Raw genomic sequence first — 25,393 nt, forward strand, 5'->3', positions numbered from 1 at the left:
GGGTTCAAAAGGGCATTTAAGTCACTTGGTGAATTTTAAAGGGCCACTTAAATTCTTCTAACAACACCAGAAACAGTGATTGCACTGATATTTCATAGCTGAGGAGCACAGAGGGTAGACTTGCAGTATGGAGAAATCTGAGTTAAAATCCTCCCTCAAATAATTAATGCTTGTGAGATCCTGGGCAAGTCACTTATCCTCCACATATGAGTTTTTCTATTATGAGATAATAAAAGTTTCTACCTCCCCAGGTTCTTTTGAGGATCAAATGAGTTAACCTATATAAAAGGTTTTACAAATTTTTTTTTTTTAACCCTTACCTTCCGTCTTGGAGTCAATACTGTGTATTGGCTCCAAGGCAGAAGAGTGGTAAGGGTAGGCAATGGGGGTCAAGTGACTTGCCCAGGGTCACACAGCTGGGAAGTGGCTGAGGCCGGGTTTGAACCTAGGACCTCCCGTCTCTAGGCCTGACTCTCAATCCACTGAGCTACCCAGCTGCCCCCTTTTACAAATGTTTTTAATTAATTTTTTATTGTTACTATTCCAAATGTTTATAAAACCAAACAAAACATGCATTTCCATATAGAAAGAAAAGGAAGATATCACAATAATGAAATGATAAATCTGCTATCTGTTTAATTTACTTTTCCTGATTACACAATAGATCCCTTCCACAAGTGGCCCAACCCCTCCACACTCTCCCTGTTTCACACAGGATGTTGTCAGGGAGGCCAAACTGTTCCTACAAGTCATGTTTTTCATGCTTTGTCTTTCTGTTTCCTTTCTGGAGGTAACATTCTCCATTTATTCTTCCAGAATTAGTTCTAAGGCTGTGTAGAATGTTCTTCTGGTTCTATTGTTTCACTGTTTTTTATCTAATATAGTTCCCTCCAGGTTTTTTAAAAATCAGTTTGCTCAGGGGGCAGCTGGGTAGCTCAGTGGATTGAGAACCAGGCCTAGAGATGGGAGGTCCTAGGTTCAAATCCAGCCTCAGACACTTCCCAGCTGTGTGACCCTGGGCAAGTCACTTGACCCCCATTGCCCACCCTTACCACTCTTCCACCTATAAGTCAATACACAGAAGTTAAGGGTTTAAAATTAAAAAAAAAATCAGTTTGCTCATCATTTCTTATGACGAAGTTGTATTCCATTACAATCAGATACCACAATTTGTTTAGCCATTCCCCAATTGATGGGTATCCGGGCTTTTCAAATCTTAAAGTACTGTATAAATGACTAATTATTATTACATATTGGGAACTCCCTCTAAAAATGCAGGTTAGTTCTCTTTAGTCTTTTAAAAAAACCTTTATTTTCTATCTTAGAATCAATACTAAATATCAATTCTTTTTAATTAAATTTTATTTTTTTCATTTTGAATTTTATTATTTTTTCAATTATATATAGAAAGAATTTTTGACAATCTGACAATGGTTTTCTGACCTTTTGCAGTTCAGATTCTCTCTCTTCCTCTCTCTCCTCTTTCCCTGCAGATGTAAATAGTCAGATATAGGTTATTTCGGTGCTTTCATGCAACACATATTTCCATATCCTCATGTTGTGACTGAAGACACTATGTGAATTAGGTGGCTCAGTAGATTGAAAGCCAGTCCTGGAGATGGGAGGTGCTTGGTTCAAATCTGGCCTCAGGCATTACCTATTTATGTGACACTGGTCAAATCACTTGACCCTCATTGCCAAGTCCTCATCACTCTTTTACCTATAGACCCAATATATAGTTTTGATTCCAAGATCGAAGGTAAGGATTTAAAAATAACTCATGAAGCAAATAAAGTGAAGGAGAGAGTGCTTTGATCTGCAATCAGATTACAACAGTTCCTTCTTTGGCTGTGAATAGTATTTTTGTTTTTGTTTTTTTTAAATCATGAGTGCTTTGGAGTTTTCTTGGAACCTTGTTTTGCTGATAATAATTAAATCTTTCACAGTTGATCATCATACAATATTTCTGTTATTATATACATTGTTCTCTTGGTTCTGCTCATTTCACTTTGTATCAGTTCATATAAAGTCTTTCCAGATTTTTCTGAACTCATCCTATTCATCATTTCTTATGGCACAATAATTTTCCATCACAACCATATACTACAACTTCTCCAGCCATTTTCCATTCGATGGACATCCCCTCAATTTCCAATTCTTTGCTAAAAATATTTTTGTACAAGCAGGTCCTTTTTCCTTACTAAGTATCAATTCTAAGGCAGAAGGGTGGTAAGAGCTAGGCAATGGGGGTTAAGTGACTTGCCCAGGAGAGTACAGCTAGGAAGTCAGATTTGAACCAAGGACCTTTGATCTCCAGGCATGGCTTTCTATCCACTGGGCCACCTCGTTGTCCCTCTATCTAGTCTTAGAGAGTTGCTTAGAGCACTGAGAAGTTAAGTGTTTTGCTCAGGGTCACATAGCCATTATGTGTCATGGATGGTACTGGGTCTTCTTGGCCCTGAGGCCAGCTACTGTGTGCCATGTTGCTTCATAAAAACAGCAAACAGTCACTGCCACCAACAAATTTCCATTTGTTTCCACTTCATGGAGGTAGGTATACTCTCAAATCTACATGTTTTAGGGAAAGATCATTATGGCAGAAATTTTGAGTTAGAAGAGACATTCACCTCATAGTTTACTAAAAATATAAAGAACATTTGCTTTGCACTCCCTCTTCTTGCCCTGATCATTTCTGAGAGCCAGGCCTAGAGACGGGAGGTCCTGGGTTCAAATCTGACCTCAGACACTTCCCAGCTGTGTGACCCTGGGCAAGTCACTTAACCCCCATTGCCTAGCCCTTACCACTCTTCTGCAAGATGAAAGGTAAGGGTTTAAAAAAAATAAAAAGAAAGAAAAATAATAAAAGAAAAAAAGAGTCGACCTATCTCTTTGCCAAGGCCAACTTTTCTATGTGTACCTTTGACCAGATATGCTCCCATATTCTGATGGTGTTTCTTCTTACTATTATCCCTCCTCTAATTTTCACTTTCCCTATCTACTTGTTTCTTCCTTGCTACCTACAAACATGGAGTAAATTGCCCCCACCCTTAAGAGCCTTGACTAGATCCAGTCATCCCTCCTTGCCATCATCCTGTCTTTCCTTCCCTTCTTGACTAACTCATTAAAAAAAATCTATTCAGAGGCAGCTAGGTGGCATAGGGAATAGAGTGCAAGGCCTAGAGTTGGGAGAACTTGAGTTCATATCTGGCCTTAGACAATTCCTAGCTTCGTGATCCTGGGCAAGTCATTTAACTCTCATTGCTTATCCTTGCCAGCTTTTCTGCCTTAGAACTAATATTATTTATTACCAATTCTAAGACAGGAAGTAAGTTTTCAAAAACAAATATCTATACTTATTGCTTCACTCCTCTGAGCTCATCACTTAACTAAAATGGTTTCTCCCAAGTTACTAATGACCTCTCAATTTTCCTATTTACTGGACAGCCCTTATCTTCCCTAACGTCTCTGCAGCATGACATTATTGACTACTTTCTCCTCCTGTATACTCTTTCCTTTCTGTGTTTTCTTATCCCTCTTTTCTACCCATTTAGCTGCTCATTGTCATTGTCTTTTGCTTGATCTTCATCCATCTTATGGCCTCACAAACTGTGGCTGTCTCTTGAATTTCAATCCTGAGTCCTTTTCTCTTTTCTTGCTTGGTGATCTCCTCAAATCCCCTGGGTTCTAAAATCATTTCTATGCGTAGTGTTTCCCCAGCCTTAGTCTTTTTACCAAACTCCACTTTTGTGTTTCAAATTTCTTGTTTTGACATTTTGAACTGGATGTCCCATAGGCCTCTCAAATTCAAATTCAAATTCATTACCTTCTTTAAGGTATACTTTTACTATGGGGGCAGATAGGTGGCTCAGAGGATCAAGAGCCAAGCCTGTAAATGGGAGTTCTTGGGTTCATATCTGACCTCAGACACTTCCTAGCTGTGTGACCTTAGGTGCATCACTTAACCCCCATTGCCTAGCCTTTATCATTCTTTTGCCTTGGAACCCATACACAACATTGATTCTAAGATGGAAGGTAAGGGTTTAAAAATCAAATAAAACTTACCTTCTTTTTTAGAATCAATATCGAGTATGAGTTCCAAGGCAGGAGAGTGGTAAGGGTTAGACAACTGGAGGTAAGTGACTTGCCCAGGGTCACACAGCTAGGAAGTGCCTGAGGCCAATTTTTAAATCCCGGCCCTCCCATTTCCAGACTTGGCTCTCTATCTACTGAACCATATAGCTGTCCCTTAATTCACTTTTCCAAGAGAGATCAAGCTAAATCATATTATCCTTGGCTCAGTTAATTATTATTTTTTAAACTCTTCTGTCTTAGTATCAATTCTAAGAAGAATGGCAAGGACTAGGTAATTGGAGTTAAGTGACTTGCCCAGAGTTGCATAGTTAGGAAGTATCTGTGTTCAGGTTTGAACCCAGGTTGCTCAGGTAATTATGAACCATTTAGGGTAAGGGCTGGGACTTAGGTGAAAGGAAATCCTCTATGTTGACTGCATTTAAATCAGACCATGAATACGAAATTACTACTTTTCTTTTCAAATAAATCTCAACTGTCCATCTTAAATATATGCATATATATGTTCATATGCCTGATTATTGCAACTAATTTGTCTTCATGCCCCTCTTCTTTCTCCTCTCTTTTACAAATTGGAATTTCAAATCGATGGTTCCTATCTAGAAATCTGGGGCAGCTAGGTAGCTTGGTGATAGTGTTGAGTCTGGAGTCAGAAAGACTCTACTTCTTGAGTTAAAATCCTGCCTCAGACACTTACTAGCTTTGTGATCTGGGCACATCACTTAATCCCATTTGCCTCAGTTTCTTCATCTATAAAATGAGCTGGAGAGAGAAATGGTGAGCCATTCCCATATCTTTGCCAAGAAAATCTCAAAAGGGGTCACTGAGAGTCAGAAATGACTGAAAAACAACTAAATAACAAAGAAATCCAGGAACTTCCTCAGTAGAAGATAAGACTGCCCCATTTTCTAATGATTAGATAGGACTTATCCAAAGTTTTAAAACATGACACAAATACAAATTAGTCTGAGTCCTTTGGCTTTGACTTAAACTGCATAAACAAAACAGTGTACCAGTTAGAAAGTTAATCATGAGATATGCTGATTTCTTGATTTCAAGGCCTTGACAGCAATGACTAATCAGTCCTCATTTCTGTAATGATCTGTTTATTTTACTTAGATCAGATCAGAGATAACTTTCCATCTGTATTATTATAGCTGACTTTTTTCAATTGAGTTTTGATTGGTTCTAAATGATTCTCCAGATGTGTTATGGGGGCAGAGAGGAAGTAGAGGGCACCTTCAAATAAATAAATATGAGGAAACTTAGAAAGGGAATCAGTGTATCTCTATGTAATATATAAAGTTCATAAAGCAGACAGGGTTTAGCATCAGAGGGACCTGGGTTCATTGCATAGTTCTTCTATTTCCTAGATTTGTGATCCTGGGCAAGTAATTTAAATTCTATGGACCTGACTTTTCTCATCTGTAGAATTAGAGAGTTGGATGTGATGATCTCTAGCTTTTCTTTCAACTCTAGATCTGAGATCCTATGAATCTACTGTGAAATCATGTTTAAAAGAAGCTTTGTTCTTACAATTCTTAATACATTTAGATGATTCAAAAGAATGGAGAGAGGATAGGGGAAGATGGTAAAATGCTTTTTGGTAAATCTACATTGAAATTTGAAAAACAAAACAAATCCCCAGAAACAGCAGGAGAGGGTGCTTGACTTAAAATAGATCCATGGTAAATATTTTTTACTCATTCTATACATAAATAGTATATTTCAGTGGAAGAGTTTCAGTGGAGGAAGAGTGAGTAATCAAGAGTTTGGTCATCTAAGTAATTAATTACCCTTACTAGAGGAAACAGTCTAGAGATTTGACTGCCAAATAGCCAAGGCACAGGTTCAGAAAACCTTTGACCTAGGAAACTAGTCAGGGAAATTTATACTTCAAGATTAAATTGAGTAGTGATTGATAACAAAAATTAGGGAGAGGGGACCAACCTAGGTCAAATGGAATTTTCTCTCATTATCATTGTGTCTTAATTATATTTGTATTTACATGGCAATTTTAAGATGGCATATTTTAATAGAAAAAGTATAATTGAGCACTTTGTGGTTGTCAAATTCTTTTCTTCTCTGTTACTGACACTTAGAATAGCGTAACTAATGGGTCTATGCCTAACCCCAAACTCTCATCAACCTTGTTCTCATCAGTCCTCTGCTCAGCTTCTCCCTAGCCTTTATTCATCAAATATTTTTATCCAAGTGAAATTTAGTTAAAATGAACATCAAAGGCAGTCTTTAAGAGTCCAGTCAGTAATCATGAGTGGTTTGTGGGAATAGGGTTGGCGGGGAAAGAATGGGCTCATAAGAGTCTTTCTATTTTGGTTATTCCCTGTTGTTCTCTGTTTACTTCATTCTCTTTCCTGACTCCCTGATGTTCTTCCTCATTCAAATATAATAGTCGAAGGAACTATTTAGTCTGGAGAAAAGAAGGTTTGAGGGGACATCCTCAAATTATCTTCTTCATTATTATCTTTAAATATTTGAAAGGTTATCATATGAAACAGATTTGTGGAACTGCTTGGTTCCACAAGGCACCCAGACCAAAGGGAGACTTGCTTTGGCCTAAAACTATGAAGAATTTTCTAACTCTTATTTAGGACTGTCTGAAAGTGAGAAGGGCTACCTGGTGGAGTAATGAACACCTCATCAATGGAAGTGTTTAAGCAGAGTCAAGATAACTGTTGGAGATATTGAAGAGGAAATTGTAAGGGAGTAAGGTTGGACTATACTAGATAATGTCTAACGTTCCTTCTGATCCTAAGAGTCCATGATGATAGTTATCTCAAGAAAAAACTTCCTATCATGGTTTCATTGTTTCTCTTTTCCTACGGTGATACTTTTTAAAAATTGAATTCTAGCATAGAAGGGTTTTCAGAGGACTTCATTCAAGGAGGAAAAAGTGAACAAGTGAACGTAGATGAGGAGTTATGTTCAGCTCACAGAAAGTAGGGACCAGTGAGGTAAAGGCTGTCAGGTGGAAGTGGGGATACCTGCTTACATGGGTGATATGAAGCAGTCATGCAATACTAGGAAAGGTCAAAGTCATATTATCAGCTTCTGCTTCCTTGACTTCTCTCCACAGAAATAACCAGCTCTCCTCATTGGGATAATCCAACTTTAAATAGGACCTAGGAGTCCTTAGCATATTGGGGGCTATATATAAGAAAGACCATGCCTAGATAGTTATATGGTTTGGGACCATCCCTATCCTAGTATAGATCTAACACCTTCCCCACCATTGGTGAAATCAAGTTAAAATAAGTATCAAAAGCAGCTTTGAAGAGAACAAAAAATATCACAAGAGACAAAACCTAAAGAAATTGAGAAGAAATAGAAAAAGGACTACTACCTGCTTTTATCTATAAAATTTTTTATATTTTTATTCTGAATTTTATAAACACTAAATAAAATGGACATTTGCATATATATATATATCAGAAGAAGAGGTTGTATATGAAGCTATAGGTCTCTGTTATGTACAGCTTGCTTTTCTTTGTAAAATACATAGTAAGTTCAACCTGTCCCTTTCAAAGCTTTCCTGTTTTTGCTTCTTGCTGACCATCTTCCTTCTCTTCTCTGAATCTTTAAAAAATGATCCCCCTGACCCACCATCCTTTCTTTGCTATTCTCTCTCTATTCTTACCTCCTACCCTCAAACAAAACCTTTGTAACAAATATGAATCAAGCAAAACAAATTCCCACATTAGCTATGTCTGAAAATAGCTACTTACTGCTCCTTGGTCATAGGAAGAAAAAATTCTGCATATTTAGAAATTGCAGTTGTTTATTCACATCAGCTAACAAAACTGCCTTTTTCTGCCAAGTGCTTCCTTGAGCTATGGACCTAGCCACAGCAAAGTGGGTGCCTTGCACCCTGGAGCCATAGGCAATGAATCTAATTTTAGGAATGGCACTGGGGGAGCTATCTTTTTTTTTTTTTTTGTCAGACTTTAGAATTCTCTAACTATCCATTCAGGGTTTTACATCTGGCATGGGATCCCTCTAAGGCTAGGTGGCTTAGTTGCTGAGCCCTGGTCTACTAGTCATCCTCTCTTCTGTTCTTGACTCCTCTTTTTCCACAGGCGGTTCTTTAAAGACATGCCCCACAATGCTCTTGATAAGAAGTCCAACTTTGAACTCTTGGAGTGAGTATCTCTAATTCTTCACTATTGCCCCAATTCTGTCTCTTCCTTCCCCTTCTTCCCCTCCACCCTTCTCCCAGATCTAAACTTTTATCCCATTTTGATGAGCCAAATTGAGGGATCCAATCATGACCAGACCAGGTAGGACCTTCACCACCACCCCCAAATCCATACCTTCTTACTCTTATTGAAAAAAAACAACTTTGAGTTTGGGATGAGTTGCCATTGGTTGATTTCTTTTCTAGGAAGGAAGTGGGGCTGGACCTGTTTTTCCCAAAGCAGATGCAGGAGAATCTGAAGGTGAGGAGGAAAAAGAAGGAAAGAATCTCTCCGAAAGAGTTGTCAGGAAAAGGGAAGGGTAGAAATTTTCTTTGAGAAACTAGTGAATATTCATTTTTAAGTGCCATTTAGGGACAGAGTGGCCGATAGAAAGGAGTAAACTTTCAGCTATGTTTTTATGTGATGTCATATGTTTAAATTTGTAGGACTTAGAAGTGGGGTCGTGGGGATTTTTCTATAATAGAGGGCATCTTTTCTGTCCATGTTTTTGCTATTCTTTTCTTTTACTTTTACTTCCTTTACCTGTTCTACAGGTAAGTTGTCCAAGAGGTAGGATGGGGATCATGAGGAGCAGAACTACAATAGGCTCCACCTCCACACCACCATATTTAATGACTTTTCTTCTACAGCCCAAACAGTTCCGAAAGATGATCCAGCAAACCTTCCAGCAGTATGCCTCACTGAAGGAAGAGGAGTGTGTCAGGAAATTCTTCAACACGCTTGCTGGATTTGCCAACATTGACCAGGAGACCTATCGCTGTGAACTCATAGTAATGGCTTCTCTCTCTTCATCCCCTCTAAGGGCTAAATTCTGTGTCTCTCAGGGTCTGTGCCTAATGAGACCAGACGGGAAAAAACCAGACACCCAGCTTTGGGTGTTCTTGAGGGTCAGGGCATCCAGATGAATTGTATCTATTGAAGGATGCTTCAGTTGTTTCCTTTGTAAAATGGGGTTATATACTTGGCCTTTCTGAATACAAGGGATTGAACCAAAAGATTTCCTGAAGTCACTTCTGATATCTATGATTCTCTCTATAGTTTATTGTTGTTGTTGTGTGTGTATGGGTTAGGTAGACATAGAGGTAGCATAGGTGTCTCTGCTTGAGGGAAGAAAAGGATTATAGGAATCTAACAGAACTAAGGGAAAGCCAAAAGGATATAGGAGATCTAAGCAATCTCTGTCCCACATTCTCTTATACCAAGTCAAGTCATAAACATTATCAAGTACCTAGTATATGCCATGCAGAGTGCTAAGTAAGGAGAATACAAAGATGATGCAAAAGTTCCTACCTTTGAGAAGCTTACATTCTAAGTCAAAGAAGCAGAGGGATTGAATTCACTAAATTCAACAAACTTTTCTTGAGCACTTGCTCTGTGCCTGTACTGGGGATACAAAGACAAAAGAAAAGCAAAGGCTAACTCATTTAAAAGAAGTTCTCTTCTCCTTTCTTATTGGAGGCCTATTCTTGAGGAGTAACTAGAAGAAATTGAGTGCAATGATCCATTCTTTACCTTTTTTCCAGCAAGGGTGGAATATTACTGTAGACCTGGTCATTGGGCCCAAGGGCATCCGCCAGCTGACAAGTCAAGATGCAAAGGTAAGCTAGAGGAATAAGGCATGTGCCACATGGGAGTTCAGGGGGCCCTTTAGGATATGGCATTCAGAGCTCCCCCAATATTCTTCACCTTTCTAATAGACCATAGAAAGGGGATAGGAATTCAATTCAACAAGCATTTAAATAATTGTTGCCTCCTATGTGCCAGACACTATTAGGCACTTGGGGAAACAAAGACAGAAATAAAGAACCTTACACCACTTGAAAACAGTATATAGAGAGACAATTTAACACCAAATATTTGCAAAATAATTTCTCAAGGGAGGGTATTTGTCTAATATGATGGGCAATTTGCTAATAATTGAGTGAAATTCCAGAAGGTGCAATGAAAAAGGGAGGGAAGAGGATAGAGTTGAGATGAAACGATTTGAAGGAAGTTGTGGTATAGAGAAATGAATGATACAGAAGAGTCCTCAGAAGATAATCACTTTAGTTCACCTGTCATTTTTTGAACACCTTCTACATTCTAGGCACTTTGCTCATGCCAGGAAACAAGGACAAAATATTTGCTTTAACAGCATTCCAGGAGAACTTTCCCTGCCGCTTTCCTACTGAATGAACCTTCCACATTTTCCTATGTCAAGTTGTCCAGTTGGGCCTGGTCCTTGGGTTCTGAATAGCCAACAAAGTCTAAACATAGCTTTTTTTCCTTTGAGTGAATATAAAGAGTCACCTATTCCTTGCAGCCCACCTGCCTAGCAGAATTCAAGCAGATAAAGTCCATCAAGTGTACACCAGTGGAAGATGGGCAAGCACTACTCCAGCTGGGGATTGAAGGAGCACCTCAGGTAAGGTCTCACTCACAGGACTTTGGTAGTTCTTTAGGAGTCATCAAAAACCACTAGACTAGACTCTTCTAAGTCCAGTTTAGTTGGAACTGGAATTGGAAAAAAAAAAGAGCTTCCTTGCTTCAGGGCAGATTTTCCCATTCTTTGGATTTGACCCTAAATCTCCCTGACTTTATCTATTTATTTAAAATTTTTTTATTAAACTCTTACCTTCCATCTTAGAATCTGTACTAAGTTTTAGTTCCCAGGCAGAAGAGCAGTAAGGGCTAGGCATTTACAGTTAAGTGACTTGCCCAGTGTCACACAGCTAGGAAGTGTCCAAGGCCAGATTTGAACTCAGGATGTCTCATCTCTAGCTCTGGCTTTCTATACACTGAGCCACCTAGCTGCCCCATCTTCCTGCCTTTAAATCCATCGCTCTAAACACAATGCCAAACTACCCTTTAATTTCCAGCTCTCAATTAATGTGATATAGTATAGTGACTAGGGCTCTGGACCTGTAGTCAAGAAGACCTAGATTCAAATTCTTCCTCTGATACTAGCTACATGATCCTAGGCAAGTCACTAGCCTCTCCAAGCCCCAGTTTCCTCACCTATAAAATGGAGACTAATAGTGTCAGCCTCACAAAGTTGAGATAAGAATCTGATGAAATAATATATAGCTGTTCTGGGCCGCCAGGTGCTCTGTGGTCCCAAGTGCTAGGCTGTAATCTGGTGAGATTGAGACAATGAGGCAGATGGTTAAAAAATGAGGGAAAGCAACCAGGGTCTAGACCAGTCATTCCCAGACTTTTTTGGGCTACCGCCCCCTTTCCAGAAAAAAATATTCCTTAGCCCCCTGGAAATTAAATTTTTAAAATTTTAATAGCAATTAATAGGAAAGATAAATGCACCTGTGGCCATCACCGCCTTCTGGATCACTGCAGCACCCACCAGGGGGCGGTGGCGCCCACTTTGGGAATCACTGGGCTAGACAGACACTTAACAAGGTTCCATAAAGCTTTGATGAATGCAGATCTCCCCACATCCCCCCAGTTCCCCATTAGGATGAATGCAGCAAATATCAGGGAAAGAGGGATGAGTCTATTTGGTCTGAAGACCTCGACTCACTTCTCAGTCCTGGCTTCTGTGGGGCTCCTCATGTGAAGCAGGTAGAGTTCTCTTGCCTGATTTGGGACTCAAACAGCTAGCTGTCTCCAAAGCACAATAAAAAGATTTTATTTTAGGTTTTTATTATTATTTGTTCTTTTAAATTTTCTTTTCCCCCCCATGGTTACTTTATTAATACTGTCTCCCTCCCCTCTTTCTTCCTCCTCTCCCAGAGTTGACAAGCAATTTCACTGGATTATACATATATTATCACTCAAATCCTATTTCCATACACAACATCCTATTTTAGCAATAACTGTGTCCTTGTCTTGGGTCTCCCATGTTACATAATCAGGACTAGGGGCTGCACATGAACACTGAAAATTTTGAGTTGCACCATATGGTCCAATTAGCCCCTTAGGGTCCATCATCTGGGGAAAACATGTGGCATCCACTACAAAAGCATTTTAAACCTTAATACACTAAATAATATTAACATTTGACATTTTTTTAGCACTTTAAAGTTTACAAAGGACTTAACATGTTTTCTCATTTGATTGCATTTGAACCTATCATTTTTTCCCATGAGGCCTTTTGAGCTAAATGCTATGATCATCATTCCCAATTTATAGATGACAAAATTGATGCTTGGAGAGGTAAGTGACTTGCCAAGGGTTACACAGCTAGTAAGTGTTTGATGCAGGATTTGAACCCAAGCTTTCTTATCTATAAGCCTGGCACTCTGCCCGTGGTTCCATTTAGCAATTTGAGTTAAATTTTAATTCTTTTTTTTTAATTGTTAAATTTTTTTAAACCCTTACCTTCCATCCTGGAGTCAATACTGTGTATTGGCTCCAAGGCAGAAGAGTGGTAAGGGTAGGCAATGGGGGTCAAGTGACTTGCCCAGGGTCACACAGCTGGGAAGTGTCTGAGGCCAGATTTGAACCTAGGACTTCCCATCTCTAGGCCTGGCTCTCAATCCACTGAGCTACCCAGCTGCCCCCTAAATTTGAATTCTTGCCATTATTTTTGAGAATTTAGTTTCTCATTAAACAGCATCCAGTTCTTTGCTAAGACTTCAAGTTGTCAAAGGATCAGAGGAGTAGTGTCTCAGGAAGTAAATATGTATGTGGAAGATATCAGTGCTTGCTTTTTAGGACTGGTGAAGGTTAAGTTAGACCCTAAGGTTAACAGCAGCAAGGTAGGTGAAATAGATAGAGTACTGGACCTGGAGTAAGGAAGACCTGAGTTCAAATTTGACTTCAGATGCTTAATAGCTGTGTGACTCTGGATAAATCACTTAACTGCTGTCTGCCTCAGTTTCCCCATCTGTAAAATTAGAGTAATTATAAAAGAACCTATCTCCCAGTGTTGTTGTGGGGGTCAAATGAGATACTGTTTATAAAATGCTTCTGCAAACCTTAAAGAGATATATAAATGCCAACTACCTCTATTATTAGGGAACTTGTCAAAGAGTGATTTTAAGAAGCAGAAAGTAGATCTCAAGAAGTTCTGAGATACTGATCTGGAGGAACAGAGAAGTAGCCTACATAGAGTATCCATTTGTTATTCTAAGAGATTTTATTTATAACAAACAAAGAAAAACCCCAGCCTGCTCTTCCTCTTGTATTCTTTTAGTAGCAGATATGCTACAGAAAAAAATTCAGGTAAGTGAATCATATCTAATTTTCAAAAAACATTTTCCAAAGCAATGAGGCTGCATTTATTTAAATGGCAAAGTCTACATCTACATATTTCCATGCTTATAAAAATGAAAAAAATCACTTGATGTCCCACCCAGCACTATTTTTTTCTTAGTATTTCCCTACTCATTTCAAGTTTCAAAGTGATTAGGGAAATTATATTTATATACATAGCACTCATAAAAATGATTCATTTAGTCTTTTCATTACTTTCAATTGACACCACACACAGATTCCAATTCTGTAAACACTAGAACTCAAAGTAACAGGATACAAACCATGCCTCAGATGTTTTAATGAAGGGACAACTAGGTGGCTTAGTAGAGATCCAGGCCTAGAGACCAGAGGTCCTGTATTCAAATGTGGCCTCTTAGCTGTGTGACCCTGGGCAAGTCACTTAACCCACATTGCCTAGCCCTTACCACTCCTCTGCCTTAGAAACAGTAAATAGCATTGATTCTAAGACAGAAAATAAGGCATTTGTTTTTTAATTTTTTAATGGAATACAAAGTAAGCTTTTTTCCTTGTACCGACTTCTCTTCGTAGCAAAAAAACAAACACGTTAAAATCATTTAAGAAAACTTAACAAATTTGAAAAATTAGACACTTCAAACAGGCAACAAACTTGGTTATAAAAACAATATATTCCAAGTTCAAAAGATCTGATAACTATAAATGGGCTGCCCCAAGCTGTTGCACAGGAAAATGCTGATGACTGTTATTGGCTATGTTGGCCCCGCCATGTCTACCCTGGGTGTATTTTAACCAGAGTCTCCATGGAGCTCAATCCTCATTGGTCTTTCCTCTGCAGTCCTTGTCCATCAAAACGTCCTCCCTGGCCGAAGCTGAGAACATGGCCGATCTCATCGATGGCTACTGCCGGATACAGGGGGAACATAAGGGTTCTCTCATTCTTTATCCCAAGAAAGGTGGGTATCTTTTAAAAGGCTATGGAGGGGGCAGCTAGGTCACTCCGTGGATAGAGAGCTAGACCTAGAGACAGGAGGTCCCGGGGTCAAATCTGGCCTTTCTGGCCGTGTGACCCCAGGCAAATAACTTAACCCCAGTGGCTTAACCTTTACTGTCTGCCTTAGAACTCATACTTAGTTTTGATTCTAAAACAGAAAGTAAGGGTTAAAAAAAAAAAAGAGGTTACTGAAGGATGGGATGGGAGAGGAACTGAAAAATCCCTGAGGCCAGGCTTGCAGACAGCTGATGGGATGAAGGTAAGGAAAGTTTTGGGGAAGGAGGGCAGTTTTTGGCTTAGAGTCCTTTCTCTCATCTGGATGCATAGACTCAGATCCTATGAACCATCCAGTCCAACCTCCTCATTTTCTTGGTTCTGTCTTTCCCGTCCCCCATGACTGAAATACTCTCCCTCCTTATTTCTATAACTCCCTTCAAGGGTCAACTTAGATGCTATTTCTCATAGTTGGCCTTTTCTGAAATCTCAGATTGCCAAAATCCTCCCCAAATTATTTTGTATTATTCTATATCTACTTTGGGTATACTTGTATATGTGTTGTTTCCCCCCATAGAATGTAAGTTCCTTCAGGGCTGGGCTTGTTTTATATCCCTATCATCTAGCACGATGCCACACATATATAATAAGTGTTCAGTAAAGGCTTATTCAGGTGTATTGAATTCAGTATATGATTAAAGATGAGTGGAAAGAGAACTGGTTTGGGGTCTGAGGACTTGGGGCTGAATCCTAACTCTTTTACCTCTATGACCTTGGGAAACTTATTTAGCCTCTCCATCTCAGTTCCTTAATCACTAAATGAGGTTGGACTGGACGGCCATTGAGATGTCTCCAATTTTAACTCTTATGATCCCAATAATAGTTAGCCTTGGAGCCAAGATGGTGGCTTAGCAGCAGCTGATAAGAGTTAGCCTCCCTTCTCTAACCCCAGCGTCCAGTCCCTGCTCCAAGAGCTAGGATATGCATCAATACAAGTGATGGAAGAAAGTTCTAGGAGTGGCGGGATGGCAAATGGCCACACGGCACCTGGCCTCCTTCTCTCTCCTCAATCTCACTTCCTCCTTCTCTTCCAGATGGTGAGAAGCGGAACAGCCTGCCTCAGATCCCTACCCTGTGAGTAGAGCAGGACAGCTGTTAAGTAAGAGCCAGGGTGGGGTCTACGGGAAAGAAGGAACAAAAAGGAACTTCAACTTTTATAGATTTGGTGGTCTAAGTCCAATCTCATTAGTTCTTTACTGGGATGTTCCCAAGTCTTAAATGTAGCCTGGGTTGTTTTAGCAGGGTAGTTCATCTCCCCCATGCCACCATATCTGGCAAGTAGTAACTGAGGACGAGAGGGTTGGTGCCTGTTTTCCATACTAGTATTAGCTGTATCTTAAGGTTGAAGGGTGTTATCTTGGGATGGACCTATCACAGATTGCATTTGAGAAACCCCATTCAAAGCTCATGGGTCAGACCCTGTAGAGAGGGGATGAGAGAGAGAGGAGAAGGGGGCTAGGATGTACTGGTGGAATCTGGTCCAAAGGCCTAATCCCAGACTAACTAAACCTGGCTTTCTTGATACTTTGCCTTCTACAGACACTTAGGAGAGAGGAGATCCCACTTCTCAGAAAGTTACAGCATTGGTATGTCCCCTATATCAGTCATTCTGCCTCTTTCCTCCTTTCCCTACCTCTTTCAAAACCCTTCCATGGGAACCACCTCAGAAAAGAAAGGAACATAGCTTCTACCTACTGCCAGCTCTGCCCTCAGCAACCATGATTCCATTTAAAGACCTTAATCCAAGGGGTTGCCTTCATTCTTTCATTGGGCTTTGGTACCCATCTGGGACTAATGAAGAGGGAAAAGGTGGGAAGTAGGGGGTCCTTTCCCCTTCTGGTGCGGCTCTCTGGATCAGTCCTCATAATAGGAGGCAAGGAATGCTGGAAAGATTTATCCCTAGGTGGGCAGAAGGCATAGGGAGAAACCTGTTTTTCCACCCATACCCACCAGTTCTTTTCTCCTCTCAAAGCCTCCTATATGCTCAGTTTTCAAATAATGAGGAAACCTATCATGCAGGAGGGTGCCTGACTCTCCAAAGATAGGGTCATGGCTCATGGAAGCACCATCATCCCTAAGCAATAGGGAATGGAGCCACCCACTGGATTCCTAGATCTGGGTTGTTTGGGGACATGTTGACAATGGGATGGGTCCTCTCTTTGTCATTTCAGAGTCAGACATTTATGCTGAAATTCCTGATGACACCCTGCGGAGGTCTGGAGGTAGGTCCTGAAGGAAACTGCAGTTTTGCCTCTTCTCCAAAAAAAAAAAAAAAAAAAAGAAATCATCAGTGCATAGCACAATGCTCAGCACATAGTAGGTGCTTAATAAAAATCTGCAGAATGAATGATGAAAACCAAAGTCAGTGTCTACTCCCAGGGTGGACAGATACAGTGGTTAAATTGTCATGAAAGGAATTTTCCTTCCTTCTTACTCATATTTGGTACCAAAAGCCCTATGCATAAACAAGGGCACATCTGAGCCATTATTCATTTGAATGATATTAATGTTAATATTCATTCATTCAACATGTATTGAACCTGACCATCTGCTGGGTTCTACTGAGGAGAAACTACAGAAATAGATCACATATCTCAACCATCCTAAGGGGAAAATGCTTTTATGTGTCTGAGAAAGCAGAATAGTCCAAATATATAGAAAAGTCAGAGCTGGAAGAAACTTGAGGAAGGTAGAATGGAATAATCAAATGATGTGGGTTTAAAATCAAATGTAATCAAATGATGTGGGTTCAAATCTCAACTACGAATAGGCACTAAATGCGTGGCTTTGGGTAAATCACAAACTCCCTGAATCTTAGTTACTTCTTCTCTAAACTAAGAAGGTTGGATTAAAACTATCTCTGAGTTTTCTTCCACTCTCACTCTGTGAGCCTATCATAGGCCATCTTGTTTGAGATCCTCTTTTACTAGACCAGGAAACTAAAGACCAGAGAGACTAAATTACTTGTTCAAGGGTATATTATCAGTCAGTGAATGTCCCAGGGGTCCTGAGTGACCAGAATTCAGTACATTTTCCATATTATTACTATGCCTCCAAGCCCCACCTGCCCTCTTTTGCTTAGACTCCTCCTGTATCCGAGTCAGGGTTCCTGTGGCCAGGTGACCGAGGAGCCTTCGGATAATTGGCAGAGTTGTGTGTAATGGTTAGGGAGCTAGATTGGTGTTTAGAACACTTGGTTTCAAATCCCACCTCAGATACTTACTAGCTATATAACTGTATGCCAAGCCTCAGATCCCTCATAGTAGAATGCAAGGATTAGTCTTAATGGCCACTAATATCTCTACAAGCTCTGGATTTCTATCTGTTTGTACAATCTTATTTTTTCCTGGGAGTAGTCAGGGTCCTGGGAAGAATCACTGTCATGCATTTATCCCTCTTTGGGGGCTCATGGTTTTCTTCCTGTTCTCAGCTCTGCAGTATGGTGTTGCACGGGAGGATGTGGTTCTGGGTCGAATCCTGGGGGAAGGCTTCTTTGGGGAGGTATATGAAGGTGTCTACCAGAACCACGTGAGTACCAGCCAGTCTAACCCTTTCTTATTTCCTTGGCCACATGGGCTGGGACCATTAACATAAAAGGGTAAGAGTTGACAGGTTATGATGACAGGCTTGAATCTGTTTCCTTTTGGCAGCAGAAATGGTCATGAAATGTATAGGATAATAGGCGTGATTAGAAAAGAGAGTAACTTACCATCACAGTACAATAGCCAAGGATCGAACGGAGGCACAGTTTGAAGGAAGAGGGAGGAAAGAAATATCAAGTAGAAGAAACAAATGAATTAAAAAGTTTTTTATTAGCTCTTCCTATTTGCCAGGCACTGTGCTAGTAACTGGGGACACAAAGATAAAAGTATGACAGTTCCTTCTCTTAAGAAGCTTATCATCTAATATGATGAGATCTTAGCAGCCAGTTGATCCAACAACATCTTAATTTTACAGAGAGGGAACTGAGGTTTGACTGAGGTTCCAATTGCTTAAGGTCATATAGGTAGTAAGGGGCAGAGTTGAGATTTGAGTCTAATCCTTTTGAGCCCAGAGATAGGGTTCTTTCTACTTTATCATAATGCCTTTCATGGGTTCAGGGGTGGGGGCAAGGAACAGCCAGAGAAGATAGGGTACTAGGGTAGCCCATTGAGTCTGGGGTTGGGACTGACAGGTCCAAAACAGGTTAAGAAAAGGCAGGGATGGGATCAACCAAGGATATGGCCAGGGAGCCTCAGGACAGTGGTTTTTAGGCGATGGCAGGAGAAGGGAATCTATGATGGTCTTAAATTTCTATGTGTATCTTCATTCTATCTTTCTGGGCAACTTGGGGTTTCTTTGGGGGTCAAGGAAGATCTAGGACTGGGTCATTTATGTGATTTATAGGGAGGAGGGTAGATTCTGATCAGCCTAGTCTGATTTCTCATCGTTTAGGCCACAGAAAGGGAGACACAAATCAGCTAGAAAACCGGAATTTTCTATAGAAGATCCCAGAGTGGGAGGGGAGGTTTCCAGAAGTGAGCTGGGTACCAATCAGGAAGAAGAGGCATAGCTTATAGGACTAAGAAGGACTAGGACTGAAAAACCAGAGCTTCTTATGGACTTTATTAGATTTTATTTGGATTTTAGCCTTGATAAGAAGGGGCATGTGGGTCATGCTAGGGTAAATGAGCAGGCAGAGCTGAGGGACCTGAGCATGTCTCTGGTTACAGAAAGGAGAGCGAATCAATGTGGCTGTGAAGACCTGTAAGAAGGACTGCACCTTTGAAAATAAGGAGAAGTTCATGAGTGAAGCAGGTAGGTCTGCTTGCTGATGGATTGTGGTTCCAGGATTTTCACTCAGGTAGTAAGTCAAAGAGGTGGAACACAGACAGAGGTCCTCTGACTTGAGAGCTCTTTCCACTGAACCATTGTGCCTTCCTTGATGATGATCTTGGTTGAGGGAGACAAGCAAACTTTGGCAGAGGGAGGAAAACCCTGTAGGGTCCAGAGCCTCCAAATTGGAGTGCAGTCTCAGAGACAGGAGGCCAAGAGGAGAAAGAAGAGGAAGTAGTGGGGAAGAAGGATTGGGAGGGTATTGTTGATGAGACCCAGATAGGGAGTCTTGAGAAATAAAGGAAGATTTTACCTGACCCTCCCCACCCCCCCATCACCTCCATTATTGCCCCAATTTGGGACAGGATATAGTCTTTTAGATAGATTTTTTTCAAGGTACACTTGTATATTTTATTTTAATATTACCTTCAGTTCCCAATATATCCTCCTCTTCTCTCCTACCCAGAGATCCATCCCTTTTACAAAGGAATAAAAAAGAGAGATGAGAGTGAGGGGATGGGGGAAGAGTAGTAGAGCAATACTAACCAATAGATAAATTTATGCTTCTGACATATATGCAGTGTTCTGTACCCATAATTCCCATCTCTGAAAACAAGGGGAAAAGATATATTTTCTTACCTCTTCAGTTTGGGCACTATAATTACTCAGGATTCAGTTTCATTTTTTTTTCCTTTCCATTTATGCCTTCGACTTTCTGTCACCCTGTTCTCTCTGGTCTTACTCTAGTGTTAATGAAGAACTTGGATCATCCCCATATTGTGAAGCTTATTGGTATCATTGAAGAGGAGCCCACGTGGATTATCATGGAGCTGTACCCATATGGAGAGGTGAGCACAGACTGGGAGGGAAGAAAGAAACTACCCCTACCTTGTGGTGATCTATTTTTACAACTGACCCTGGCTAGATCTGGTTAGTGAGGCATTTCAGGGCTGGGGGCTCTGAGTCTCAGCATTGTGCCTTCTTTTTTCAATAGGTGTAACCAAGTGACAAGATTCACAGGCATTGTTAGAAAAAGATCCTTAGATAATCACTAAGGGCCTCATCACCTGTCCCTTGGACTATTGTAGTAACCTCCCAATTGATCTTCACTGCCTTTAGTCTGACAAAAATTAAACAAAATCAATCATTTCTAATTTGCCTTTCATAGAGCTGTTAAGTTGATATTTCCAAACCAGTCTGCCTACATGACTACCCCCCTGCTCAGAAAGCCTCAGTGGCTCCCTATTGCCTCTAGGATAAAATATAAACCCATCTAGTTGGTATTTGAAGCTCTTCATGATCTAGCACCAGCCTATCTTTCTAGGCTAATTATGTATCACTACCATTCGCATATTCTACTTGCCATGTTCCCTGACTGTACATGATATATGAACTCTAGTCTCTCTGGAATCCATGCCTGGAATGTCCCGTCTCCTCATATCTTCCACTTGGAACATCTCACTTCCTTTCATTCTTTAAAATATTTATTTATTTATTTGTTTTGGAGTATTTTCCTGTGTTTACATGCTTCATTTTCTTTCCCTTCCCTCTTACCTCCCAGAGCCAATAAGCAATTCTACTGGGTTGTACAAATGTTATCACTTGATACCCATTTCCATATTATTCATTTTTGCTGTAGAGTGATATCTTACTTCCTTTTAGCAGAAGTCAGCATAGCCTACTGAGAGGCAGTTTGGCATAGTAATTAGGTCATTGGACTTTGAATCAGGGAAGTATACCCTGGATACCTAATAACTGTGGGACCCAGGGTAAGCCACTTAACCCAATTTGTGCTTCAGTTCTCTCATTTGATTGGGTTGGATTTATGACTTCTAAGATTGTTTTCTAGCTCCTAAGTCTAAGATTCTTTGATTGTGTCAACTAAATCCTGCAAGAGGCAATAACTGATCCTCTAAGTTGGCTCTCCTGACTCCCATAATTCCTTTGTATTTGGTCTATATTTTGTATTTTCATTTTTGTCTGTTATTTCCCCCCAGTAGGATGTAAACTCCTTGAGGGTAGGGGCTGTTTCTTTTTTTGTCTTTGTGTCTCTAGTTTCCTCCTTTGTATCCAGAAATGAAAAGGTGCTTAATGATGGCTTGTTGAATTGAATCAGATGTAACCTTTGGCCTTGGCCCAGACTCTAGACACAACCTGGAACTGAAAGACTAATGCTCATTCTTCTTGTAGAAGTCCCAGACCATTTTCCTGATGGTCTATTCTTCCCTTTTCCCACAGCTTGGACACTACCTGGAGCACAATAAGAATTCCCTGAAGGTGCTCACCCTCATCTTGTATTCACTGCAGATTTGCAAGGCCATGGCTTACCTGGAGAGTATCAGCTGTGTCCATAGGTAGGTGGAGGGAGGGAAATGAGAGCAGGGAGAATGGCTGAGTCCAAGGATTCACAGAATCATAGGCCTAAACCTCGAAGGGACTTGTAGTCAGTGGTCATGGAGAGATGTTGAAGGAATATTGGAGTAAGACAAGCAGCTATTTATTACGATTAAAAATAATAAAGGCTGATATAAATATAGAAATTAGTATTTTAATTAAAGCCATGCTGATAGGTAATTCTCAAAGCATGGAAACTTCCAAGTTTCTTTACAGTTACCAAGACAGAATAAATTTTAAAGATGTTCATAGGTGGTACATATAACCACATTGTTTCTGATACAGTAAGCTTTAAGTAAATTAGGAAATATAATAACATCATAAGCAGATACTTCATTAGCGTAAAATGATTCAGTGTAACAGGAAAATTAATGAAATAAGCAAGATTAATTTACAAAACTAATTAGCAAAATACAGTAAGATACAGTCTCTTTAAAACAGAAATAAAACCCATTCAGTTCTGAGGTTTAAAAGATTGAGTTCTGCTGAGTTTAAGGGGTTTTTTAAAGTTTAAAGTTCTGAGCAGGTATGGGGGTGAATATTTCTTCCCCTGAGTTCAGTTTTTAATAATCGCAAAAGTTTGAATGGGCCATGCGCCCGAGAGGTTCAGACACTAGGTCCACGTGGGCTCGGGGTTAGAGAAAAGCTTAGGTCAGTTTTGTAGAAAATCTCACGTGTAGAGCTTGTGTGGGTGGGGGTTGCCTAAATTAGGTCTTTAGAGAAACACGTGGAGGGCTAAAATGCAGGCCATTACCAAGGGAGGGCAGTGGAAATATATTACCCAAGCCTAAGCAGTAGCGGCAGAAGTCTCCGAAAATCTCGGCAAAAGCAGCAGCCGGGGGTCATCGCTGTTGGGGCTCGGGGTTCTGGGCTCAGAACAGGACTAGCAGCACCAGCGAGTCTGCTCTGGTGAGTCAAGAAACTGGCTGGGCTCTCTGGCGTTTTTGCGTCCGCAAGGGCCACCAGGCCCGGGGCATTGAGCAAAATAATTCGAAGCCCAGCAGCCATTAAAGCCATTGTCTCTCTTCCTCGTAAAACAGCCTCTAGGCTGGGGAAAATCGGGAGAGGACTGGGCAAGGAAAAAGATTGCTTCTGAGACTCTGGGTCCCAGAGCCGCATGGCTTCCTCTTAGACTATCTAGAAAATTGAGAATTCTTAATCCAAACTTCATAAGGTTGCCATAATTATTAGTATTAAAAATAATAAAGGCTGATATAAATATAGAAATTAGTATTTTAATTAAAGCCATGCTGATAGATAAAGTCATTAGACCACACGCTTGTAAGAATGCAAAACTGCCGCTTCAGCCATAATTACCTCCCCTCTTATCCTGCGCCCAGTAGCTAAAGAGGAAGTTCAAAGTCACTACAGGAGTCTATATCCCTTCTCTTACATCATCCCACTTCCTGTCTACCATGAGGAATCATGGGAAATGTAATTTCAAAGTCTCTCACATGTCCATAGAAAATATATATATACTTTTAGATGGCATTTCCCAAATTTCACTTTTACATATTGGATCCTGCTTTGACATATGAAGCACAAGCCCGAGGTCCTGGTCAGAATTCTTTCCCATTCATCCCATTCCAGGAGTTCTTACTCTTTTATGAACAGTGTAGGAGTTAAGAAGACCTGAGTTCAAATCCCTCTTTAGACAATCACTAAATATGTGACCCAGGGAGAGTTATTTAACCTCTTTCAGCTTCTCTTTCATCATCTATAACATGGTGATCATAATAGTGCCTGAGTCAGAAGATTGTTGTGGGAATCAAATGAAATAATGTATGTAAAACAATTTGCAGACCTTAAAGCACTATGGCACTGCCAACTATTAACATCATCATCATCCTTCCTATAGGGATATTGCTGTCAGGAACATTTTGGTGGCTTCTCCGGAATGTGTGAAACTTGGGGATTTTGGTCTTTCTCGATACATTGAAGATGAAGACTATTACAAAGGTGAGAAAATCTGCCCCTAATCTCTGCCTTGCCATCCAAGAGTTGCCATCAAGATCCAGAATCCGAAACAGGAAGATTTGGGGTTGATAGATGGATGGGGAAGGAGGGAGTTCAGGTAGAGGACCTTTGGAGATGGATCTTATCCCTGATCTTTCCCCTTCTGAAAATAACTCCTATTGAATATTCATTCCTCCACAAAGCCTCTGTGACTCGCCTCCCAATCAAATGGATGTCCCCTGAATCTATCAATTTCCGTCGGTTCACAACTGCCAGTGATGTCTGGATGTTTGGTGAGTAAGAACATAGGAAAGACTCTCTTCCTTATTATTGATGATAGATAATTGGGTACCCCAAATTCATGCTGGGGATGAAGATGGTATGTTTCTTATCCCCGCTGCGCCATGCCAACTAATGAATCCTAGAAGGGCTGAGGTCTGGCTGAAGCCAAGGACTGACCACAGGCAGTTCCTGTTAATATTCCTGGAAACAATTCTTAAGAATGGAAGGTCATTTTGAAACTAAGTTAAGCCTCAGGAATTGTTCTGAGGATTTGAGGTGGGTGAGGCTAAAGGACAAAGCCATGTGACTTTGGAGAAGAGAGTGGAGGATATGAGTTAAGCCTTTAGAGAAGAGGCCTGAGACCTTATGGTCATTCCTTTTGATTCTCTATGACTAGCAGCTCCATATTTGAAGATTATTAAGAGATCATGGAGCTTAAGCTAGAAAGGATCATAAAGGTCATCTAGTCCAAACCTCCTTTATCTTACAGATGAGTAAACCAAAGTTTAAAAGAACCAAGTGACTTTCCAAGTAAGCCCAACACAGAGGCATTGGTAAAGAAAAAGAAATCAATTGGTCTAAAACGCTTTATTTGTCCATTAGGGATTTTTCCCCTTTTCCCACCCATTCCTTTTCAAATATTTTATTGATATCCTTTTCTTCTTTTACACTGTTGCCTTTCTTCAGTGACCATCTTCCTCCATCCTTGTATTGAACAAATATGATAGCATAGAACAAATTCAGACATTGGCCATTTTAGAAAAGTTATAATGCATATAGACCTGGGCTTCATAGAGAAAAAAATGATTGGATTTCATTTAGATGGATGGGAGAGATTCTGTGAGGCAGAGGGAGATCAATTATAAGATGAGAGTTAACCAATGAGAAAGCATAGGGATAGAGAATGGGTGACAAATTGTATGGAGACCAGAGAGAAGGCCGGTTTGGCTGGATTTCAAAATGCAGGAAAAGGAGTAATGTCTAGTGAGCTTGGGAAGATAGATTCAGGCCAGGTTATGAAGAATTTTTAGAGTCAACCCAGATTTATATTAGATCTTTTTTTTAACCCTTACTTTCAATCCTAGAATCAAGACTGTGTATTGGATCCAAGGCAAAAGGGTGGTAAAGGCTAGAAAATGGGGGTTAAGTGATTTTGCCCAGGATCACATAGCTAGGAAGTATCTGAGGACAGAATGGAACTCAGGACCTCCCATCTCTAGACCTAGCCTTCAATCCACTAAGATACCCAGGTACTCCTGATTTATATTATATCTAAAAGGCAGTAGGCAGCCAATAGATTGAAGTAGCACAACCAGATCTGTACATAACTATCACTTTGACTGTCTGGAGTGAGAAGTGGTTTGGGGCAGAGAAACCGATTAGGAGATTGTTAAAATGAACTAGGAAGATGGCAAGTCTTCCC

At 40.3% G+C, this 25,393-nt stretch overlaps 1 protein-coding gene across 2 annotated transcripts in view; it reads left to right on the forward strand.

Moving 5' to 3' along the window:
- Positions 1-25,393, forward strand: part of PTK2B (protein tyrosine kinase 2 beta) — a 67,250-nt gene that overhangs the window by 20,843 nt on the left and 21,014 nt on the right. For both annotated transcript variants that reach the window (XM_044663768.1, XM_044663769.1), the window contains exons 5-19: positions 8,187-8,249; positions 8,492-8,546; positions 8,936-9,076; positions 9,830-9,904; positions 10,609-10,710; positions 14,314-14,431; positions 15,558-15,597; positions 16,063-16,109; positions 16,695-16,745; positions 17,954-18,051; positions 19,236-19,320; positions 20,086-20,186; positions 21,577-21,692; positions 23,591-23,691; positions 23,892-23,981. In XM_044663768.1, coding sequence (XP_044519703.1) covers positions 8,187-8,249; positions 8,492-8,546; positions 8,936-9,076; positions 9,830-9,904; positions 10,609-10,710; positions 14,314-14,431; positions 15,558-15,597; positions 16,063-16,109; positions 16,695-16,745; positions 17,954-18,051; positions 19,236-19,320; positions 20,086-20,186; positions 21,577-21,692; positions 23,591-23,691; positions 23,892-23,981 — 1,283 coding nt within the window. The remainder of the gene's footprint in view (positions 1-8,186; positions 8,250-8,491; positions 8,547-8,935; positions 9,077-9,829; positions 9,905-10,608; positions 10,711-14,313; positions 14,432-15,557; positions 15,598-16,062; positions 16,110-16,694; positions 16,746-17,953; positions 18,052-19,235; positions 19,321-20,085; positions 20,187-21,576; positions 21,693-23,590; positions 23,692-23,891; positions 23,982-25,393) is intronic.

This window comes from Gracilinanus agilis, chromosome 2 (assembly GCF_016433145.1).
Source record: "Gracilinanus agilis isolate LMUSP501 chromosome 2, AgileGrace, whole genome shotgun sequence".
Taxonomy (NCBI): Eukaryota; Metazoa; Chordata; class Mammalia; order Didelphimorphia; family Didelphidae; genus Gracilinanus; species Gracilinanus agilis.